This window comes from Macadamia integrifolia, unplaced genomic scaffold, assembly GCF_013358625.1.
Source record: "Macadamia integrifolia cultivar HAES 741 unplaced genomic scaffold, SCU_Mint_v3 scaffold_81A, whole genome shotgun sequence".
Lineage (NCBI taxonomy): Eukaryota > Viridiplantae > Streptophyta > Magnoliopsida > Proteales > Proteaceae > Macadamia > Macadamia integrifolia.
In genome coordinates this window covers 24929-45495 of record NW_024870675.1, presented here as the reverse complement: position 1 = coordinate 45495, position 20567 = coordinate 24929, and the positions used below count along the sequence as shown (strand labels likewise).

Below are 20567 nucleotides of genomic sequence, written 5' to 3'. Positions count from 1 at the left end.
ACTGTTATGACTTGGCTACGCATCTCCATGAAACTTGAGATAGGTAAGAGATTTATAAGGAAACTGCCAAGGATATTTGGAATAGTGTCTCTAGGACCTATGACCTGGTAGGTGACTCTGTGAAGGTCTACCAACCTCATAAGCAGGCTCTCTCTATGAAGCAAGGGACTAAGTCCACTTCTGACTACTATAATACTGTTATAGGACTCTAGGAGAAGTATGATCTAGGAGAAGTATGATCATTACCGAGATCTTCATTTGACCAATCCTGATGATGAAGTCGAGGTCCATAGATCTCTTGAAAAAGAGCGTGTTCTGATTCTTCTAGGTGGGCTGAATTCAGAATATGAGCAGATCCGGATACAGATTTTGGGCCGTCACCCCTACCTACACTTGATGAGGTGTGTAACTACCTCCTGACTCCTGAGTGAGAAAACCAGGAGAGGTGTCATGGATTCTACACCTTCACTTAAGCGCTTTCCTCCACTACTCAGAGAATGGCGTGGAGGTGGCCGAGGTCAAGGGCCATCCCGTGGAGATGACAGGGATAGACAACAGTGTGATCACTGTGGGAAACCTGACCACACTCGAGAGAGGTGCTGGGTCCTTTATGGCAGTCCTAGTACACGAGGTGGATCTACCGGCACACATGATGGCGGCAGAGGAGGGGGCTACAACCCATGCTACTATGACAGAGACTAATACTAGAGGACCCACACAGACAGATATCAGCTCCTTCTCTAGGGATGATATTGCAATGCTTCGCCAGTTCATGTCTCTGTTTGCCCGTCTACCTAACAAGATGCCTCAGGTTTTGCTGTGCATGTCACCACCTTTGCACCTTCCACAGCTCCATCGTGGGTCATCGACTCTGGTGTCACTGACCACATGACTGGAACGTCCCATTGTTATGACTCCTACTCCATTTGCTCAGGTAAGGATAAGGTCCGGATAGTTGATGGTACTTTCTCCTCTATCTCTAGTAAAGGTAGTATCATAGTTGTCAAGGCATCGCCTAGGCGTCCAGGCGGTTTGCCTGGGGCCTAGGCGACAGTCGCCTTGTTGTACTGCATGTCGCCTTGGTTTTTCTCTCTTATTTATGCCAAATATCATTTAAACATTTACTTAAGATATTACTCATAAATAAACAAATACCCCCTATTTGAATCCAATAAAAATAGTTTAAAAATCAAATTCCAAAAGGATAAAAAGTCAACCCCCCAGTCCAAAAACAAAAACTAGATTTTGGTTATAGGGGCGATTTTCAACTTTTAAATGTTGGGGTTTTTCTCAATTATGAAAATTTTATAAATTCTATCATGTTAAAGCATTGCTAAAAACCAAAAGTTTGGTAAAATAATCTTTTATTTTGATATCCATAAAATTATTTTCATTCATGCGATTTTAACAGCATTCATGCACTTGAAAATAAGTTTAACTAGAGCATAACTTTATCGTTACAACTCAGATTTAAGTAATCTTAGACTTATTGGAAAGCTAGTCATAAAAATAAAATCATTTGACCAGTCAAACTTATTATAGAACAAGAGCATTTCTCTAAATGTTGATTTTTTATAACTTAATATGACTTAATGTTAATTTTTTATGATTTAATATGGCCAAATGTTGATTTTTAATGACTTAATGTTGCTTAATCTTTAGTTTTTGTGATACAAGGTATATATAGCTTATTAAATAATGTTAGAAAATAGGGAAAACAAAAATAACACTTGTTTGCCTTAAGGCGGGGCGCCTTCTCGCCTAAGCGCTTAGACAACCCTCCATCGCCTTGGTTCGCTTTGGCGCCGTGACAACTATGGGTAGTATTCTCATTACCTCTTCCATTTCACTCGATTATGTTCCTCATGTCCCTAACCTCACCTTGAACCTATTATCTGTTAGCACTTTAACTAAAACCTTGAATTGTTGTATCACATTTTTTTCTTCTAATTGCCTTTTTCAGGATTTGGGGACAAAGAGGATTATTGGCAATGAATGTGAGAAGGGCGTCCGATACCGTCTTGAGCCGCAATTACCTTTTTTGCCTACACCACAGTCTTATGCATGTGGTCGTAGTGATGCTAGCTCTATAGACTCTGTGATGCTTTGGCATCAGCGTTTGGGACATCCATCTTTTGTTGTTATGAGGAAACAGTTACCTCATTTGTTTACATTTTTTTCTTCTACTCATGTATTTCATTGTGAACCATATACTTTTGCTAAATATTGTCGTTCATCTTATCTCTATCATGGTAATAGATCTGTTTTTCATTTTCATATTGTACATATTGATGTTTCGAGACCTTGTCCCACTACCTCCCTGTTTGGCCATCGTTATTTTGTTTCTTTTGTGGATGATTTTTCTAGTTGTACTTGGACCATTCTTATGAAGCATAAGAGTGATGTTTATGATACCTTTAAAAACTTCTATCAAATGGTCCATACCAAGTCTGAAACCAGGATCAAAATTCCCCGGTCTGATAAAGGGGGGGAGTACATGTATGGTGGTCTACAAGACTTTTTGACGGACAATGGTATTATCCAACAACTTGCTTATGTTGATATACCCCAACAAAATAGGGTAGCTGAGAGGAAAAATCGTTATTTGGTAGAAGTTGGTAGAAGTCTTTTATTTGGTATGATTGTTCCTAAAACCTTTTCGTCTGAAGCTGATCTTACTGCAGCTTTCCTCATCAATTGCATGCCTACTAAAATTTTTGGGTCTCAAAACCCAATTGCACTCTTATCTCCTCAGGCTTCTGCTTTCACTCTTCCACTCAAGGTGTTTGGTTGTGTTTGTTATATGCATGTTAACAAATCCTCCGCACCAAACTTGATCCCAAGGCACTAAAATGCTTCTTCCTTAGGTATTCTTCCACCACCAAAGGCTAAAAGTATTATGACCTTTCATCTCGCAGGAGATTTCTTTCCAAAGATGTCACCTTTTTTGAGTATGTCCCTTACTTTGTACTTCATCAGCATCCTCTTCAGGGGGAGAATGGAAATTAAAGTGAAAAGGCTACTGATGTCATTCCATTTCTTACCCCATTGCCTCTTACTCCCTTTTTCCTTTGATATTGGTAAAAATAAAGAGGTGGATGATGTTGCTACTGTGGATGAACCTTGTACAGAGAAGGCACATTTTTTTTGTACACAAGAAGGACAAAGAAGACCTGCCAAGAGTCCTCCTTAAGTCCACATCCTGAGCTTCCCTTTCCTCAGACAAGTAACATCTCCTCTCTTTATTTGGAGTTGGATCTTCTTATTGCGGTTCGTAAGGGTAAGAGAGCTTGTACTAATCCTATAGCCCAGTTTGTTTTCTATGATGCTCTCTCTCCTACTGGTGTTGCTTTTACAGCTGCTCTTTTTTCTGCTTCCATTCCCAAAACTGTTACTGAGGCTATGTCAAACCCAAGTGAAAACAAGCTATGTCAGAGGAAATGATAGCTCTTAAGAAGAACTGTACCTGGAAACTGGTTGACCTTCCTAAAGGGAGAATCCCAATTGGATGCAGATGGGTCTATACGATCAAGTATCGATCAAATTGTGCTATTGAGAGGTACAAGACAAGATTGGTGGCCAAAGGGTACAGTCAGGTGTATGGAATTGATTATCAAGAGACTTCTTCTCTTGTGGCCAAACATAACTCTATAAGAGTTATTTTATCTGTGGCATAAAACAAAGATTGGCCCTTATATCAGTAAGATGTGAATAATGCCTTCTTTCATAGAGATTTAGAGGAGGAAGTGTATATGTAGCCCTCTCCTGGCTTCAAGTTTCCGGCAGCCGATGGTAAGGTGTGTCGCCTAAAGAAGTCACTTTATGGTCTGAAGCAGTCGTCCAAGGCTTGATTTGAGAGGTTCAGACAGGCCATTCTAAAAAATGGATATTCCTAGAGTCAAGCAGACCACACATTATTTACCCAGAGAGGTAGTGGCACTATCACAGCATTGATTGTATATGTTGATAATATTGTGGTAACTAGAGACGACAATGAGGGGATAACTAGGCTAAAAGCTTATTTGGCTAAACAGTTTGAGCTCAAGGATCTAGGACACTTGAAATATTTCTTGGGTATTGAAGTGTCAAAGTCTAAGAAGGGAATCAATGTATGCCAGAGAAAATTTGTTCAGATCTTTTGAATGAAACAGGAATGCTAGGTTGTAAACCGACAAGTTCTCCTATTAAGCAGAATCATAAGCTTGGAGAGGATTGTGGCCCTTCCCTTGATAAACCAGGGAAATACCAGAGACTAGTGGGGAAGTTGATTTATCTGTCTCTGACTTGCCCAAACATTTCTTATGCAGTGGGAGTTGTGAGCCAATTTATGCATGCACCCAAGAGTGGGCACTTGGATGTTGTGTACTGTATCATCAGATAGTTGAAGTCCTCTCCAGGAAAAGGACATTTGTATGCCAGGAACAATCACTTGAAGATTGAAGGCTATTCCGATGCTGATTGGGCTAGATTCATTTCTGATAGGAGATCTACATCTGGTTATTGCACATTTGTGGTTGGTAACCTAGTCACATGGAGAAGCAAGAAACAGCCGGTTGTTGCTAGATCAAGTGCAAAGGCTGAGTACAGAGCAATGGCTCATGCGGTTTGTGAGCTCACTTGGCTACTTCAGTTGGTTCTCGAGTTGGGATATGACATTGAATGACCTATGAGACTCTAATGTCACAACAAACCAGCAAAAAATGTTCCTCAGTTTCCTCTACCCCATATATATAATATCTCTCATCAGCACTACTTCAAATTTGAACCTAACCCAGAACCTATAAGAGCAAAGAGAGGCAAGAGTTGAAATTCTAAGGCTGTCATGCATCTACTCAAATGGTACTATTCCATTGGCAACAGATAATCTGGATAAACAACAGTAATATAGCGTAGAGGACATGAGTGAAACACTTACAAGGAGCGATAGGAAACAATCAAGTTTGTGGAGATTCTCATAAATCAAGTTGACAGCATTTAATGTTTGACAATCTGTCCATTGAGAACCTCCTAGGTTAGCCTCCGGTAGTTCGTCAAACAGTATATGAAATGAGTTGTTCCAATCAATAGAACCAGAGACACCCTGCAGCCATAGTAATAGAGACGTTAAAATCAGAAAACACATACAAATATGGATAAAACACAGGATTCTCAAAATAAACTGAATAAATGATTTGGAAGCCCTCTAAGCTAGATGGCATAATAAACACCTGAAACATTTCATGTGAATCCCGCATAGATGCCTCCAGTTTTGAGAATAAGCAGTTAATGGTTATCAACAAAGAAGGCAGTGATTTTTCTGGATCCTTAATCAGATTGTCTCCATATTTGTCAACCTCCATGTAAACCTAAATGAACAATCAAACGATTAGTCATGTTCCAAGTTTTTATTTTTTGCTTAGGCTCCATTTGGTACCAGTTAAAAAACAATATAAAAGGAAAACTTTCAGGCAAAAGATATTTAAGAAAAAAATATTATTTTGCTTGAAAGTTTCACTGGGCATGTTTTTTCCAGCAAACAAACGAAACCTTTCCAAAAGAAAATTATAATTCATAACTTATATCATTGCGGACCTCAGCGAGTAAAGTTGCTCCATTGCGACTAGTGGTCGAAAGTTGGGAAACAGCCTCTCCATGAAGTGGAGGTGAGGCTGTGTCACATAATAACCCTCCCCAGACCTTGCAATGGCGAGAGCCTCCTGCACTGAGTACACCCTTTTTTTATAAATAAGGGAAAACCAACCACTGCTAGGGTTTGAATTTCGTCTTCATCAAAGGGTCATGGGAGCAACCCCTCCCCCCCCCAAAAAAAAAATCTCTAATGAAATTTCAGCCAATATGCCATGGTAAAAAAGACAGTTCAAGTTCAAACAAATTACAATATGCAATTTTATATTGGCTGAATAATACCAAATTATGCTCGTACCCCCTATCGTCAGTCTCTGTTAAGTGAGGATTTGAATTGACATTTTTACCCTTTTGTCTAAAACACATAAAGTCAATCCCATTTTACTCTAACCCTTCACTTTCACCTTCACCTTCACCTTCACCGTGGAAAACAGACGACTTCTCAAGGTTTGCAAGTTGGGAAACAAAGTTCTCCTTGTCATAGCCAACTCACACTGATTTGGATCACCAACATAATAATCGTGTCCTACATCTCCATACCCACCCTGGTCTGGGTCACCAATATCATTATGATCATACCCAGCAACTTCATACTGATCAACCTGGTTTGTGTTATATAAATGACTATCATGCCCGACAGCTCCATCTGATCAACACATCCATATTGATCAACTTGATTTGGTTACCAAGATCAGGATCCTGCCCTGCAGCTCCATACTGACCAACCTGATTTGGGTTACCAAGATTAGGATCATGCCCTGCAGCTCCACATTGATCAAGACCTCCATACTGATCAACCTGCTTTGGCTTAGCAAGATCAGGATCCTGCCCTGCAGCTCCATACTGATCAATCTGATTCTGGTTTGGGTGACCATGATGATTACACTGGTTTGGGTCCCTTCCACCACCACCACCACAAAAAACACCACCCAAAAGACCACCGTGTCCACCCTTGATATCTTGCACGAAAGTCCTACCTGCCTGCAAAGCTGCAACAGTGGCGGCACTATAAAGAAGAGTGTTCTTAACCGGATTTGGGTTATTCATGTTTGAAGGCCTGTAGGCAGGAGCAGGTCTAAACTGAGGCCCAGATTGATAATGGGGAATTACAGATGATGTAGCAGCGCCACGATGAATCGACCCAAACCCGCTCCAGAACCCGGACCAAGAACCAGATCCAATTTGGGATCAAAGTCCTTTTTTGTTTCTAATTCTATTAGTCCAGGTTTAAGGAAATTTTATTTTTATTTTAGTCTTAGACTTCAATTAGGAAGCTTTAATTTTAGTTTATTATAAATAAGGCATGTAACCCAAGTTATGGGATAAACATTAAAAAATGAATTGAGTTGTGAAATTGCCGGCGTGGCTGCTCTCTCCCCCACCCCCTTCCTTCCTCTGTGAGATCTCTTCCCTCCCCCTTCTCCCTCTTCCTTCTTTGCAAGAATCCCCCCCCTCTTCCGGCCGACCTCTCCCTTCCTTCTTCTTTCTGGTTCGTTCCCAATCTCTGTTCTGGACAGCAACTTCAGCTTCTCTCCTCTCCCTGGTAATCTGTTATCCTTTCCTTACTGTTCTGTTTCGTTTTCTGCGAAAGTCCACCAACATAGGGTTGCTGGAACTCTTACAACAAGCCTCTGTTCAGCCTCTGATTCAGGTGAAGAAAGCAAACACAGGGGCGACCCTACTCCCTGAAGCTTTACTCGAAACTCCCTTTCAGTTGGGCTAATCGAAGCCTGCAACTGTGCTGAACTGCATCCGCCACCAACATCCATCTCAGGTTCTTCTCACATCCTTCCAGCCTACCAATCTGAGCAACCATCGTATGGGTATGGTAGAGCTTCCTCTTGAAACCCTACGCCTGAAATTTCAGGCCTAACACAGAAGAATTGAAGGGCTCTTCTTCTCTACATGTTTCTGTCTTCCATCCATGGTTGAAGTCACAAGGTTGAAGACAACCTAACTCGTGGGTTACCAATAACCCTTTAACTCTTTTTATCCCATATTAATGACCATCCCTTTCCCCACTTTATTACAACATGCCATTTAGTTTATCTTTCATTCCAAGAATACCCCCTCCCCTTTATACGTTACACTCTTCTTCTAAAGTGGGAATTCAAAAGTCTTCTAGGTCTTTGTCCACTGTGTTAAAAGTCCTTTTGTTTTACTCCCTTATTGTTGCCCCCTACTTTAACCTCTTATTTACACCCTGCCATCAAGTTGAATGCTATTCCTAGTTTGCCCCTAGCCAATAACTAGTAATCCCTCTTTAAATCCTATTGCTTCTTTATTTGCTAACAGCTCCTTGAGAATTCTGGTATATTACAAAACTGCCATTGGTTCTGATATTTGTGCTATTTATTTAAGTGGGCCCACAACCACCCGCATTATTTCGTATCAGAGCGAATTTCCTATCAACTCATTTACCCCGATGGTTGCTTACACCACCCCCTCATCTGAACAATGGACTCGGTTACTTCAATAGAATGAAGAGATATTGAAAGCGCTTAGAGTTGTCCATGTAGAGTTGGTTGCTAGTAGAACAGAAAGAAAAGCATAAGATATTACCCTCCAGGTTATTACCACAAGACTTGCTACCATAGAGACACATTCTGAATCCAGACGGACAGCAAGGTCACATTATTCATGATATTGTGATGCCGCCTCAAAAACCATGCTCTCATCAACGGAATGAAGAATTTTTCAAAGCTCTCCAAGCTAATCTAGAAGTGCTTAAAGCTACCCGATGAAGGTTGCATTTGAAGAACTGATTGATGGCCTAAAGTTAGTTGTGAAGCTCAACCATCTGATTCCAATCAAAGTTATATCATTTAATGACGACCACCAGGAGATCGTGACCGTTGATCGTGAGATGTGCTTGATCTTTACTCCATCGAAGCCGTTGATCGAGGATGTTGATCAAGTGGTGTTGATTCTCTCTTTCTCTAAAACTCATGGACGAGTTTTTCTAAGCATCAGGGGAATTCATGTAGCAGCACTACGATGAATTGACCCAAACCCACTCCAGAACCCAGACCAAGAACCAAATCCAATTTGGGATCAAAGTTACTAATTTGGGTTCAAGGTTATTAGAATATTCTAGGATTTTATTTTATTTGTAATCTTTTATTTTTGGGTAGTTTCTAGATAGGTAAGAAGCTTCCAATTTGAGTCCTTTGCTTATAATTCTATTAGTCTAGGTTTTAGGAAATTTTAATTTATTTTAGTCTTAGACTTTAATTTGGAAACTTTAATTTTAGTCTATTATAAATAAGGCATGTAACCTAAGTTATGGGGTAACTATTAAAAAATGAATTGAGTTGTCAAATTGCCGGCGTGGCTGCTCTCTCCCCCACCCCATTCCTTCTTCTGTGTGATCTCTTCCCTCCCCCTTCTCCCTCTTCCTTCTTTGCGAGAATTCCCTCCCCCCTCTTCCAGCCAACCTCTCCCTTCCTTCTTCTTTTCTGGTTCGTTCCCTATCTCTGTTCTGGACAACAACTTCAGCTTCTCTCCTCTCCCTAGTAATCTGTTATCCTTTCCTTACTATTCTGTTTCGTTTTCTGCAACAGTCCACCAACATAGGGTTGCTGGAACTCTTCCAACAAGCCTCTTGATGTAGGAGAAAACCTAGACAACAGGACTTCCTACAGGTGCTGTCCAAGTGGACAATATTGACTCACTAAGACCTAGGTTGGGTCTGGGATTGGTGGGGCAGCACAATACAATGACCAGCATGCATATATATTCGAAATCGAAGCAATGCAACAACAGCCAATAATAATCTAGACGGAAAAGCAATTAAGCTACATAAATCTCAAGCGGGAAACAAGAGGAAGGGAACATGGCAACATACTGTAGTTTAAGCACAAATCAGTTCAAGAATCAAAGAGTAGGCATCATGCTTTTCCTCAAGTCATTCAACTATTAGAGAGATCAATAGAATTTTTAATCACAGAAAACTAACAAGGTGAACAGCAACAACAGAATATAAACTCAGCAGGACAGAGATATGTGAATAGCAGTAGCAGAATGTAAACTCAGCAGGGTATTTTTTTAAAGGATAACAGAAAAATATATAAGCTTGAAACAGAGAACAATTTCAAATTTCAGTGGTGGAAGAAATGGGAAGATGACAAGGGGTCCATGGAGGTAGAATTGGGGGGGGGGGGGGTTTACTTACCTTATTGCTGCCCAGATCTGGTGGAATCCAACAAAGACTCAAGGCCTACTCAGAATCTCCAATAGAGATAGGTAGTTGACCCTCTCGATCCTAAGGTCAAAAATTTCCTTTTTAAGAATGTGTTTCTGGTGGAATAGAGTCCAACGCTATTTAGTCCCACCAAACTAAGGAGAAAGAGGGTATCTTCTAACCTAAACTAACACTCACTTAGCTCAGACTCAACTACGGACAGGTTGTTACGGAGATTAGACCACAAAAGGCAAGACATGTAAACAGTGACAGTGACACCCAATCATAACAAGACCAACCAAAACCATCCTCTAATCCCAAGATGATGTAGGAGAAAACATAGACAACAGGACTTCCGACAAGAGCTGTCCAAGTGGACAATATTGACTCACTAGGACCTAGGTTGGGTCTGGGATTGGTGGGGCAGCACAATACAATGACCAGCATGCATATATATTCGAAATAGAAGCAATGCAACAACAGCCAATAATAATCTAGACAGAAAATCAATTAAACTACATAAATCTCAAGCAGGAAACATGGGGAAGGGAACATGGCAACATACTGTAGTTTAAGCACAAATCAGTTCAAGAATCAAAGACTAGGCATCATGCTTTTCCTCAAGTCATTCAACTATTAGAGAGATAAACAGAATTTTTAATCACAGAAAACTAACAAGGTGAACAGCAGCAACAGAATATAAACTCAGCAGGACAGAGATATGTGAACAGCAGTAGCAGAATGTAAACTCAGCAGGGTTTTTTTAAAGGACAACAGAAAAATATATGGGCTTGAAACAGAGAACAATTTCAGACTTCAGTGGTAGGGGAATGGGAAAATGACAAGGGGTCCATGGAGGTAGAATGGGGGGGGGGGGGGGGTTTACTTACCTTATTGCTGCCCAGATATGAGGAGAAAAGAAGAAGCCAAAGTCCTCCAAAACAGAGGTACAGTCCACCTTAGTTGGTGAAGAAAAAAAACCAGCTTGTGATGAAGTATTCAGCAGCAGTCCAGATGGAGCTTTCGATTGAGATGGTCTTCAACTATTTTTGTTCAATAGCTGCAGCAGACATAACAGCAACCGAGAGGCCAGAGACAGTGAAAGAGAGAGACGGGGTGAGAAAGAATATCAAGAAAGAGAGGAGGGGCGAGAGTGAGACGAGAAGGGGAGAGGACAGCAAGAGTGAAATCGTGAGGGGGGGGTTTGGGGGTTGTTTTTGCTTTCAATAATCTTCATTCATTAAGTTAAAATTGTGGTTAATGGCCTTACAAAAAAAAGGGAAAAATTACTAAAAGAAAAAAAGATTATCCTAGGAACAAATATCTCAGAAATAAAGAAACTTTCTAAAATAAAAAAAACAATAGGATAAGTATCTAGTTTCCTAATTATTCAAAACAACTAAATAAGAAGATAAAATAAAGTAAACAACTAAAATAAAAAGAGATCTGGTGGGGGCACAAAGATTGGCCGATTGGGAGGAGAGAGGGTTGAACCCAGTGCTGGTTCGATTCTCTATCCTTCCTTCTTCTTGAAATAACCTAGAGGGGGGTGAATAGGTTATACTAGTGGAAATTAACTCTTCTCAATGTAGGTCCCAAGTGTGATTGCAAGTTAAAAACGATGCTGAATAAATAAAATAGGCACAATCACTCAACACAAGATTTATAGTGGTTCGACTCAATCCGAGTCTAGTCCACTCCCTACAAGAATCCTCTTGTAAGGTATTCCACTAATTCTCCCTTTCAGTACGGTAGGTAAGGAAGAAAACATTTACAATCTTTTTCACAAATAAGAATATCCTTATAAATCCCCTTTACAGGCAAAGAGGCACCTTTACAATCTCCTTTACAGGTAGAGAGGCACCTTACAATCTCCTTTAAGGTAGAGAGACACCTTACACTCTTTTAAGGATAAAAGGATCCTTACGATCTCTTAAAGAGAGAGGGTCCTTGCACAAGCCTAAGTACAGTCTAGACTTAATGTAAAATAGAAAATGGAGAAGTGGAATAAAAGAGGATTACCTCCGGTGTGGTGCAAATGAAATATGCAATGATAATAAAATGAATGCACCTTTTGAAGTCTTCTTGATGCTTGTAATGTAAATGCCAAGAAGTAGATGAAGACTTGTAGATGGTCTTGAGTTCCTCTTGAATGTAAAATGAAGAACTTGAACTCAAGAGATGGTGTAGACCAATTCTTACTTCTAATGCTCAAAATAATGCTTCTCCAAAGTTGAGATTGATTGTTAATTAATGAGTAAGAATAGAGGTATTTATAGGTGAGCTTAGGAGAGCATTTTAGGCAGTAAATCTCACTTAAACGGTCATATTCTGGGTCCATCGGTCGACCGTCATTGGTAGCCGATCGACCGTTAAGAGCCAATGAGGCAAAATATAGCCGTTAGGACACTTCCAGGCAGTCATCGATCGACCGGGACTTTTGTTCGGTCAACCGTCTATGGTCTCGGACAGTTCCAGTCGACCGGGGCTTCTAGCCGGTCAACCGCCAACATGACAAACTGTTTTCACAAAATGCTGTCATACTGACCAGTCATCAGTGTTTTGACCATAACTTTTCGGTCCGACCTCGGATTGACCTGAGATCAGTTGTGTTGGAATCGCGACTCAATTTCCTACAACTTCTATGAAGGTTTCATCTCCTGATACCGACTTTAAGATTACCCAAAATGCCCTTGAGTCAGGTTAATCTGTTTTCACAGTTTTACTAGAGCATATTGCACTCTACCACCTAAGGTCATTCTAGTATGATGCATGAGGTGCGTACGTATGCAATGTGTGTACGATTTACAAAAATATATTCTCTACCCTATAGTCTTCATCTTGGGTCTTGATATTTTCATCTTCAGTCTTGAATGTCTTTATTATCTTGGGTCTTGAATGTCTTTAAGCTTCAAGGTCATGTCTGCATGAGTTCAAACCTTGATGTCTTGATTCGAACTTCTAAGTGTTTCTTCAAACTGATTACACTTTCTTCAAGCTAATCACATTTTATCAAACCAAGTTAAAGACGTATGTTTGTTTGTTAACACCAAAACATAGCAAGGACTATGGACATATTTCCCAACACTTCTTTCTTCTTTCTTCCTTCTTCCTTCTTTCTTCTAGCTTTCCTCCGTGAGACTTTCCTCCGCCCAAATAGAATGCACATGTGGCTGGGTCATGCGCCTACACCGCTGGTACACGTGGATGTCCCCATTGGCCGATTGGAAGGAGAGAGGGTCGAACCCAGCACCGGTTCGATTCTCTCTCCTTCCTTCTTCCTTCTTCCTTCGTCTTTCTTCTTTCTTCTTTCTTCTAGTTTTCCTCGGTGAGACTTTCCACTAGCCAAATAGAATGCACATGTGGCTGGGTCTTGCGCCCACGCCACTAGTACAAGTGAATGTCCCCATCACCTCTGTTCAGCCTCCGATTTAGGTGAAGACAGCCAACATAGGGGCAACCCTACTCCCTGAAGCTTTACTCGAAACTCCCTTTCAGTTGGGCTAATCGAAGCCTGCAACTGTGCTGAACTGCATCCGCCACCAACATCCATCTCAGGTTCTTCTCACATCCTTCCAGCCTACCAATCTGAGCAACCACCATATGGGTATGGTAGAGCTTCCTCTTGAAACCCTACGCCTGAAATTTCAGGCCTAACACAGAAGAATTGAAGGGCTCTTCTTCTCTACATGTTTCTGTCTTCCATCCATGGTTGAAGTCACAAGGTTGAAGACAACCTAAGCCGTGGGTTACCAATAACCCTTTAACTCTTCTTATCCCATATTAATGACCCTCCCTTTCCCTACTTTATTACAACTTGCCATTGAGTTTATCTTCCATTCCAAGAATACCCCCTCCCCTGTATACGTTACACTCTTCTTCTAAAGTGGGAATTCAAAAGTCTTCTAGGTCTTTGTCCTTTGTGTTAAAAGTCCTTCTTTTGTTTTACTCCCTTATTGTTGCCCCCTACTTTAACCTCTTATTTACACCCTACCATCAAGTTGAATGCTACTCCTAGTTTGCCCCTAGCCAATAAATAGTAATCCCTCTTTAAATCCTATTGCTTCTTTATTTGCTAATAGCTCCTTGAGAATTCTGGTATATTACAAAACAGCCATTGATTATGATATTTGAGCTATTTATTTAAGTGGGCCCACAACCATCCTAGTTGGGTCTTGGGCCCCGCATTAACAGGTCTCTGTATTGGTTGTGGATAAATCAGTTGTGTCTGAGGCTTAGGTGGCGGGATGGACGGCGAACTTCAGCTCTCTATTGATAAAAGTCTAAATCTCGGGTGGTTGCTGGGGATCTGCAGAAATCGGCTGAGTTTGAGTCTGCAGTGGTTGCTCGGGAACTGCATTTCTCTGAGCTCTTTGTTGATAAGTCGGCTGAGGCTGAGGCTGAATTTGAGTCTGTTGTGGTGTTTTGGATTTACTCCCCAAGCAACTCAGACGAACATCAAATTCAAATAAATTGCACCTATAGACTCAATGTGGTTTGCTTGTTCGAATTCAGACATGGGTGAACCAGATACCTGGAAAGGACGTCGCCCAGCGATGAAACCTAACAGAACCCCAAAGCTGTACACATCGCACTTCTCGGAAAGCTGCCCACCACCGCCGTATTCAGGGGCAATGTAGCAGACGGATGGTGATACAGGTCATTCCGTGCTCTCAAGCTTGCCCATTAGGCGTGAATCACCACCACAAACCTCGGCAAATATCGTTGATTTTCAGAACAGGGGTTGGTTCTTTGATTTGTGGAAGAAGAAGAAGAATGATTAGGGTATACTTGTTAGTTTACTTATTATGATGTATTATGATGGTATTTTGGTATTTTAAAAAAAATAACCCAACTGTGTCAGCATTTAAGGTATATTACCTAACAGAGACTGACGTAGGGGGTACGAGCGTAATTTGGTATTATGAAAGGGGTTTCTCTCTAATAGTGGCATTCTCTAGTGGGTGGGGTTGTAAATTACCCTCTCAAATATAAGGATGCACCAATTTTGTGATCTCTGGAACAGTTCAGCACCTTATAAGTGTTGTAACAAGTGAAAGGACCAAAATGGAATTAAAACTTGACAGTAGAGCCATAGAGGGCTTTTCTGGAAACCAAAATAAGGAAGGGGAATAAATAAACACACTTGGAATATAAGGGTTTTTGTGTCAATAACATACATTTTGTCTTTAATAGCAATAAGAAGAAAGAGAGCTACTTCTTCCCCACGGTGGGAACAGAAAACCAGTGGTAACCTGGTTTGCTTCCATAGTTCCATGTGAGATTTCTCTCCCAATAACGGTCTTAATCCAAACAAGATTTTAGGCAGAGATTCTTTACTCAAATCTACTGAATGCAAGCAAGAATCAAACCCAACAATCAGTTGTTGAGTAATTAAATTTGCTGAACTTACCTAGCTGTCAGTTCAAGACCCTGATTTTGAGGTTAAAAGGAGATCTGAGAGAAATCGAACTCTATGGTGGAAGAAATACCAATTTTAGAATAAGGTATCTTGTTAGTAGAGTTCAGAAACTAAGGGAACGAATAATAGAATGAAGAAGGATAGGAAAATTAAGAAAGTAACAAAGAAGAAATTAGAGAGAGCACCTAAGAAGAGAAGGTTAAAAATCACAAGGAAGATGGAAGACGCCCATACTATCACAGATAATTTTTGTGCAGATTCAAAATGCCCGTGAAGCACCTACGAAGAGCCTCGGTCGACGTTCACTCACAATTTTCTAAAATACTGGTAATGTAAGATCGAATCACAAGTGATCCAATCCCAGGTAAGATCTTTACTAAATTCAATATAAACCAAATTCAGGGACAGAAAGAATGAATACAACAACAACAACAAAGCCTTGTCCCAACTTAATGGGGTCGTCTACATGGATCCAAGCAAAGCCAAATAAAGAGAATAGAAAAGGCGTTAAAGGAGACAGATTGGTAATCACTAACAAAGTAGAACACAGCTAAAGCGGGTCCACTACCTGGATCCTAGCCCTCCAATCTGTTCTATTCAAAACCATACTTGGGACAAGGCCGAATTTGCGCATGTCTTTCCTCACAACCTCTCCTATGGTCATTTTTGGCCTGCCTCTAGCTCTTTTGGATCTTCTATCTTAATCAAGTCACTCCTCCTTACCGGTACATCTGATGGCCTTCGTTGAACATGTCCAAACCACCTCAAACGACATTCTCGAAGCTTGTCAGGAATTGGGGCAACGCCCAGAACCGCTCTAATTTGCTCATTCCTAACCTTATCCCTTCTAGTTTTCCCACACATCCATCTTAGCATTCTCATTTCCGCTACCCCTAGCTTATCAATCTGCTGCTTATTAACGGCCCAACATTCTGACCCATACATCATAGACGGCCGCACGACCATTCAATAGAATTTTCCTTTAAGTTTTACCAGGACACGTTTGTCACACAAAACTCCAGACGCACTCCTCTACTTCGTCCATCCCACTTTAATCCTATGAGATACATCATCCTCTATATCACCTTCTTTATTAATGATAGATCCCAAATATCTAAAATAGTTACTTTACTTAACCTCTCTTCCCTCAATAGTCACCTCGTCAGTATCTCTCGTGGAATGGCTAAAGTTACACATTACATATTCTGTCTTTAATTTGCTTATCTTAAGGCCTCTTGTTTCCAAGGCAGATCTCCATCACTCTAGTTTAGCATTGAGTCCTGATTTTGTGTCATCCAATAAAACAATATCGTCCGCAAAAAGCATACACCAAGGGACGTCACCTTGTATATCTTTTGTCAACTCATCCAGAACAAGCGCAAACAGATAGGGGCTTAGAGCTGACCCTTGGTGTAGCCCAATAGAATGAATAAAACAAAAAAATAAGAGAATAAAGAAAAGAAAGAATTTGATGGAGGGTTGAGAAGGGGGAAGAAGAACTAGTGAATAGGCATCTCACCTAGGGCATATCACCCAACTACATCCCACAGCACAACAACATAAGCCATCTTTTTTATCATCAATAAATTCGTGTTCAATGTTGTAGCCCCTTACACACTTATATAGAATACTCAAAACTGACTTAAACCCTAAAAAGAAAAGCCCTTACCCAATCCCTAACTAACTGAGAAACCTAAACTGACTAGGAAATTGAAATAACAAAGGAAATGGACTCAAAACATGACTCTAACTTAACTTATGAATTAAATCTCATTTCCTACTTTCTACCCATAATTTAAGCCCATTTAAGCGGCCCATTACAAAGAAAACCCATGGGATCAAATGCCCAACACATACATAACTCAACCCAAAGCTTATTTGCAATAAAATAAGCTCATTACGTGACTTATCTGCATCAATTCTCCCTCTCTTAAAAAAAATTCGTCCTTGAATTTTGTAGTGTGAGGTTGATTATATCATGGTGCACGTCCTTCTTCAAGCCGTAGAAAAATTCAGGTAGCTCTTTGATAATAAGGATGTAGTCTAAAATGTGAGGAGCTCGATCTTCAAGATACTTTAATGGGATAACGAACTCTATATGCTCAGCTTCAACAACCACAAATGTATCCATAGGATCATCCACATGAACGCCTTCAACCACTGTGGTTTTTGTTTTTTTTTTTTTATGAATAAATAATTCATTACCAAGAGAAAGAATGTACAAGGGAAAAGGAAAACCACCGGGGGGGGGGGAGGGGGTCAATACCAAAGTGGGAGCAACAAAAACATCAAGGGCCTGAAAACCCAACTATTAGGATACAATCAATGGGTGGGGAATAGGAGGAGATATAATGGAGTGGGGAAGGCTCCAAGAGACAACAATATTCCTATTCCTTGGGGTGTCCCTAAAAGGTCTGGGCCTGAGAGTGCCAAGTTTGGAACTTACCTCAAAGTAGATGGCCTTCCAAATCCTTTCAAAGGAACGAGAGTTGAAAGTCCATTTTCTGAGGTTTCGCTCCATCCAAATGTTGTTGATAGTTGCTGCAAATGTGAGCTTCCCTATAATGTCACACAAGGTAGTGCTCCAAAAGTCATATCAATCCATATCCATTCCCTGGTGAAGGGCAAAGTGGGACTTGGGTTGGGCCAAATAGATTTGAGGGCCATCTTCCAGACTGAGGCGGAGAAGGGGCAAGAAAAGAAGAGGTGGTTAACATCTTCAGAATTGTTCCAACAGAGGCAATAGGAAGGAGAGACCTGAATGTGTCTGTGGATGAGAAAAGATTGGGTGGGGAGGCAATCGGTGAGGGCACGCTAGGCGGTGAAGCTGTGGCGGGGGATGTGGCCTTTGAACCATACTAACTTATGCCAAGGGACGGTAGGAGATTTGATACGAATAAATTCCCAGGCAGAGGCCGAAGTGAAGGAGCCCGCTGGAGAGGGCTTCCAGAGGACTTTATCATCTCTTCCTCGATGTCCAAGGGGGATGTGAGGAAGGGCCGACCACAGATCATCCAAAGGAGGGGGGAACGAGGAGGGGACCAGCCAGAGGAGGAGAGAATGGATGAGACTAGGGCAGATCTGGGGAGGCCAGAAGAGTAAATGAGTCTTGGGGAGATGAGATTGGTGAGAACGCCAACAGGGTGCCAGGGATCTGGCCAAAGGGAGGTGGAGGAGCCATTACCAATCTCATGGGAGAGCCATTCGAGGGCAATGGACCTGAATTTGAGGATGGATTTCCATATTGGGGAGGCATCCGAGGGGAGGGACGCCGACCAAAGGGAATCATTTTTGAGAGGGTGGCAGTAGATCCAAGAGATCCAAATACTACGATGTTTTGAGGCAATTCTCCATATCAGCTTTAGGATGCCGACAGAGTTGGTGTCCTTTATTAAGCGAAGGCCCAGACCCCCTTCAGATTTGGGAGAGCAGACTTTGGACCAGCATATGGGATGGAGGAATTTGGTGGATTCAGCTCCTTTCCAGCGGAAGGAGCGCAAAATGGAGTTGATGGCTTTGGTGGTAGATGCTGGAATGAAGCAGATTCCAGACCAGAAGAGGTAGAGGGATTGAAGGACAAATTTGATGAGGACTAGCCAGCTGGCGTAGGAGAGGAGTTTCCTTTTCCAAAGCTGCAGCTTCTTCCTGATAGAATCAAGGATGGGGGAGCAGTGGTGAGCAGTGAGACGAGAGGAGATAAGGGGGAGACCTAGATATTTGACTAAGAGGGTCCCAGGGAGAAGCCCGAGATGGCCAGGAGATGATCCCTGAGGGAGTCAGAAACTCCAAAAAGGAAGATGTTGGACATAAGGAGGTTGATGCGGAGCCCAGAGAGAGATTCAAAGAGCCTAAGGGAGGACATTATGGAGGAGATGGATTGAGAATCAGCCTTGGAAAAGATCATTAGGTCATCATCAAAAGCAAGGTGGGAAAGCAAAAGGCCTTTGCATTTGGGAATAGGGGTAATGAGATGGAGATCAGTGGAGGATTGGATGGAGAGGGAGAGGATTTCAAGGGAGAGAGCAAAGGAAGGGGGAGAGGGGGCATTTTAGCCGAATTCCAACAACGGAAGGAAAGAATCCAGCAGGGCTGCCATTGATGAAGACAGAAAAGTGAGGAGAGGAGATGCAACAGAGGATCCAATGGACGAAAGAGGGGGGGAAGGACATCTGGAGGAGAGTGTTGGAGATGAAGTCCCAACGAATGGAATCAAAGGCTTTATGGATCTCGATCTTGAGGAAAGTAGCAGGGGAGTGAGATTTGCGATCAAAACCACAAACAATCTCATGGCAAATGATGATATTGTCCGCAATGCTGCGCTCAGCAATGAAGGCCAATTGATTGGGGCTGACTAGAGAGTCAATCACAGCTTGGATTCGGTTAGCCAAGATTTTGGCTATGAATTTATAAAGGAGGTTGCAAAGAGAGATGGGTCTGAAGTCCCCCATAGAGTTGGCACCATCTTTTTTCGGGATGAGACAGAGAAATGTGTGGTTGATGCCAGAGATTTGGGAAGGATTGAGGAATAAACTTCTGATGGCAAAGATTAGGTCGTTCTAAATGATGTGCCAGCCATGGTTTTAAGTATCGGTACGTATCGTTCCGTATCGTCCGATACGTATCCGTAACGGTAGGCATCAGCACGATACATACCGATACGCTACGGGGATTTTTGGGCCCTCTTTTGTGTATCGACGTATCATACATATCGTATCGTGCCGTACCGTATCGGTACCGATATGTACGATACTCTACAATACGAACTTTTAAAAATATGAAAATTCCCGAGAGTATCGGTACGTATCGAATGTATCGTGCAGTATCGAGCCGTATCGTACCGACATTCGATACGTACCGTACCGTGTCGGTACGATACGGCTACTTAAGTGTGAATGTGCCTTTTGTTGTTTGAAACAAACACTTCAAACTCTCACAAACAGTTTTCTATATTTCTCTTCTTTCTTCCCATTTGATTCACACACCTTTTTGAAGACTCAAATGGTAGATTGAAAGAAACATTATGGAAGTGAATGGTTCAAAGAAGGAGAAAAACATAGTCCAAGAAGAACCTTGAAGGCTTGAACTTGAAAGTTGAAACATTTGAATAGTAAGTTCTTGAATCTTTACTCACTTTTTCCAACTTTAGCCTTAGATTTTCAAGTTTTTTTACAAATCTAAGGTTCATCATAGTTAGAATCACATTTTGTGCATCATTATTACATGAAATCATTGGATTTATAAGGATTTACAAACTTTTTTCAAGAGAAAATGAGGGTTTCAATTTTTTTCAAATTTCTTAGATCTACTCATGCTCAATGGATAAAAATGTTTAGATTT

At 41.3% G+C, this 20567-nt stretch overlaps 1 protein-coding gene across 1 annotated transcript in view; it reads right to left on the bottom strand.

Annotated features, from left to right (window-relative positions):
- Positions 1-20567, bottom strand: part of LOC122071770 (protein DGS1, mitochondrial) — a gene marked incomplete at its 3' end in the record, with an annotated part of 136065 nt that overhangs the window by 104980 nt on the left and 10518 nt on the right. The window contains 2 exon segments of the mRNA XM_042636175.1: positions 4916-5080; positions 5208-5345. Of these exon segments, the coding sequence (XP_042492109.1) occupies positions 4916-5080; positions 5208-5345 (303 nt within the window).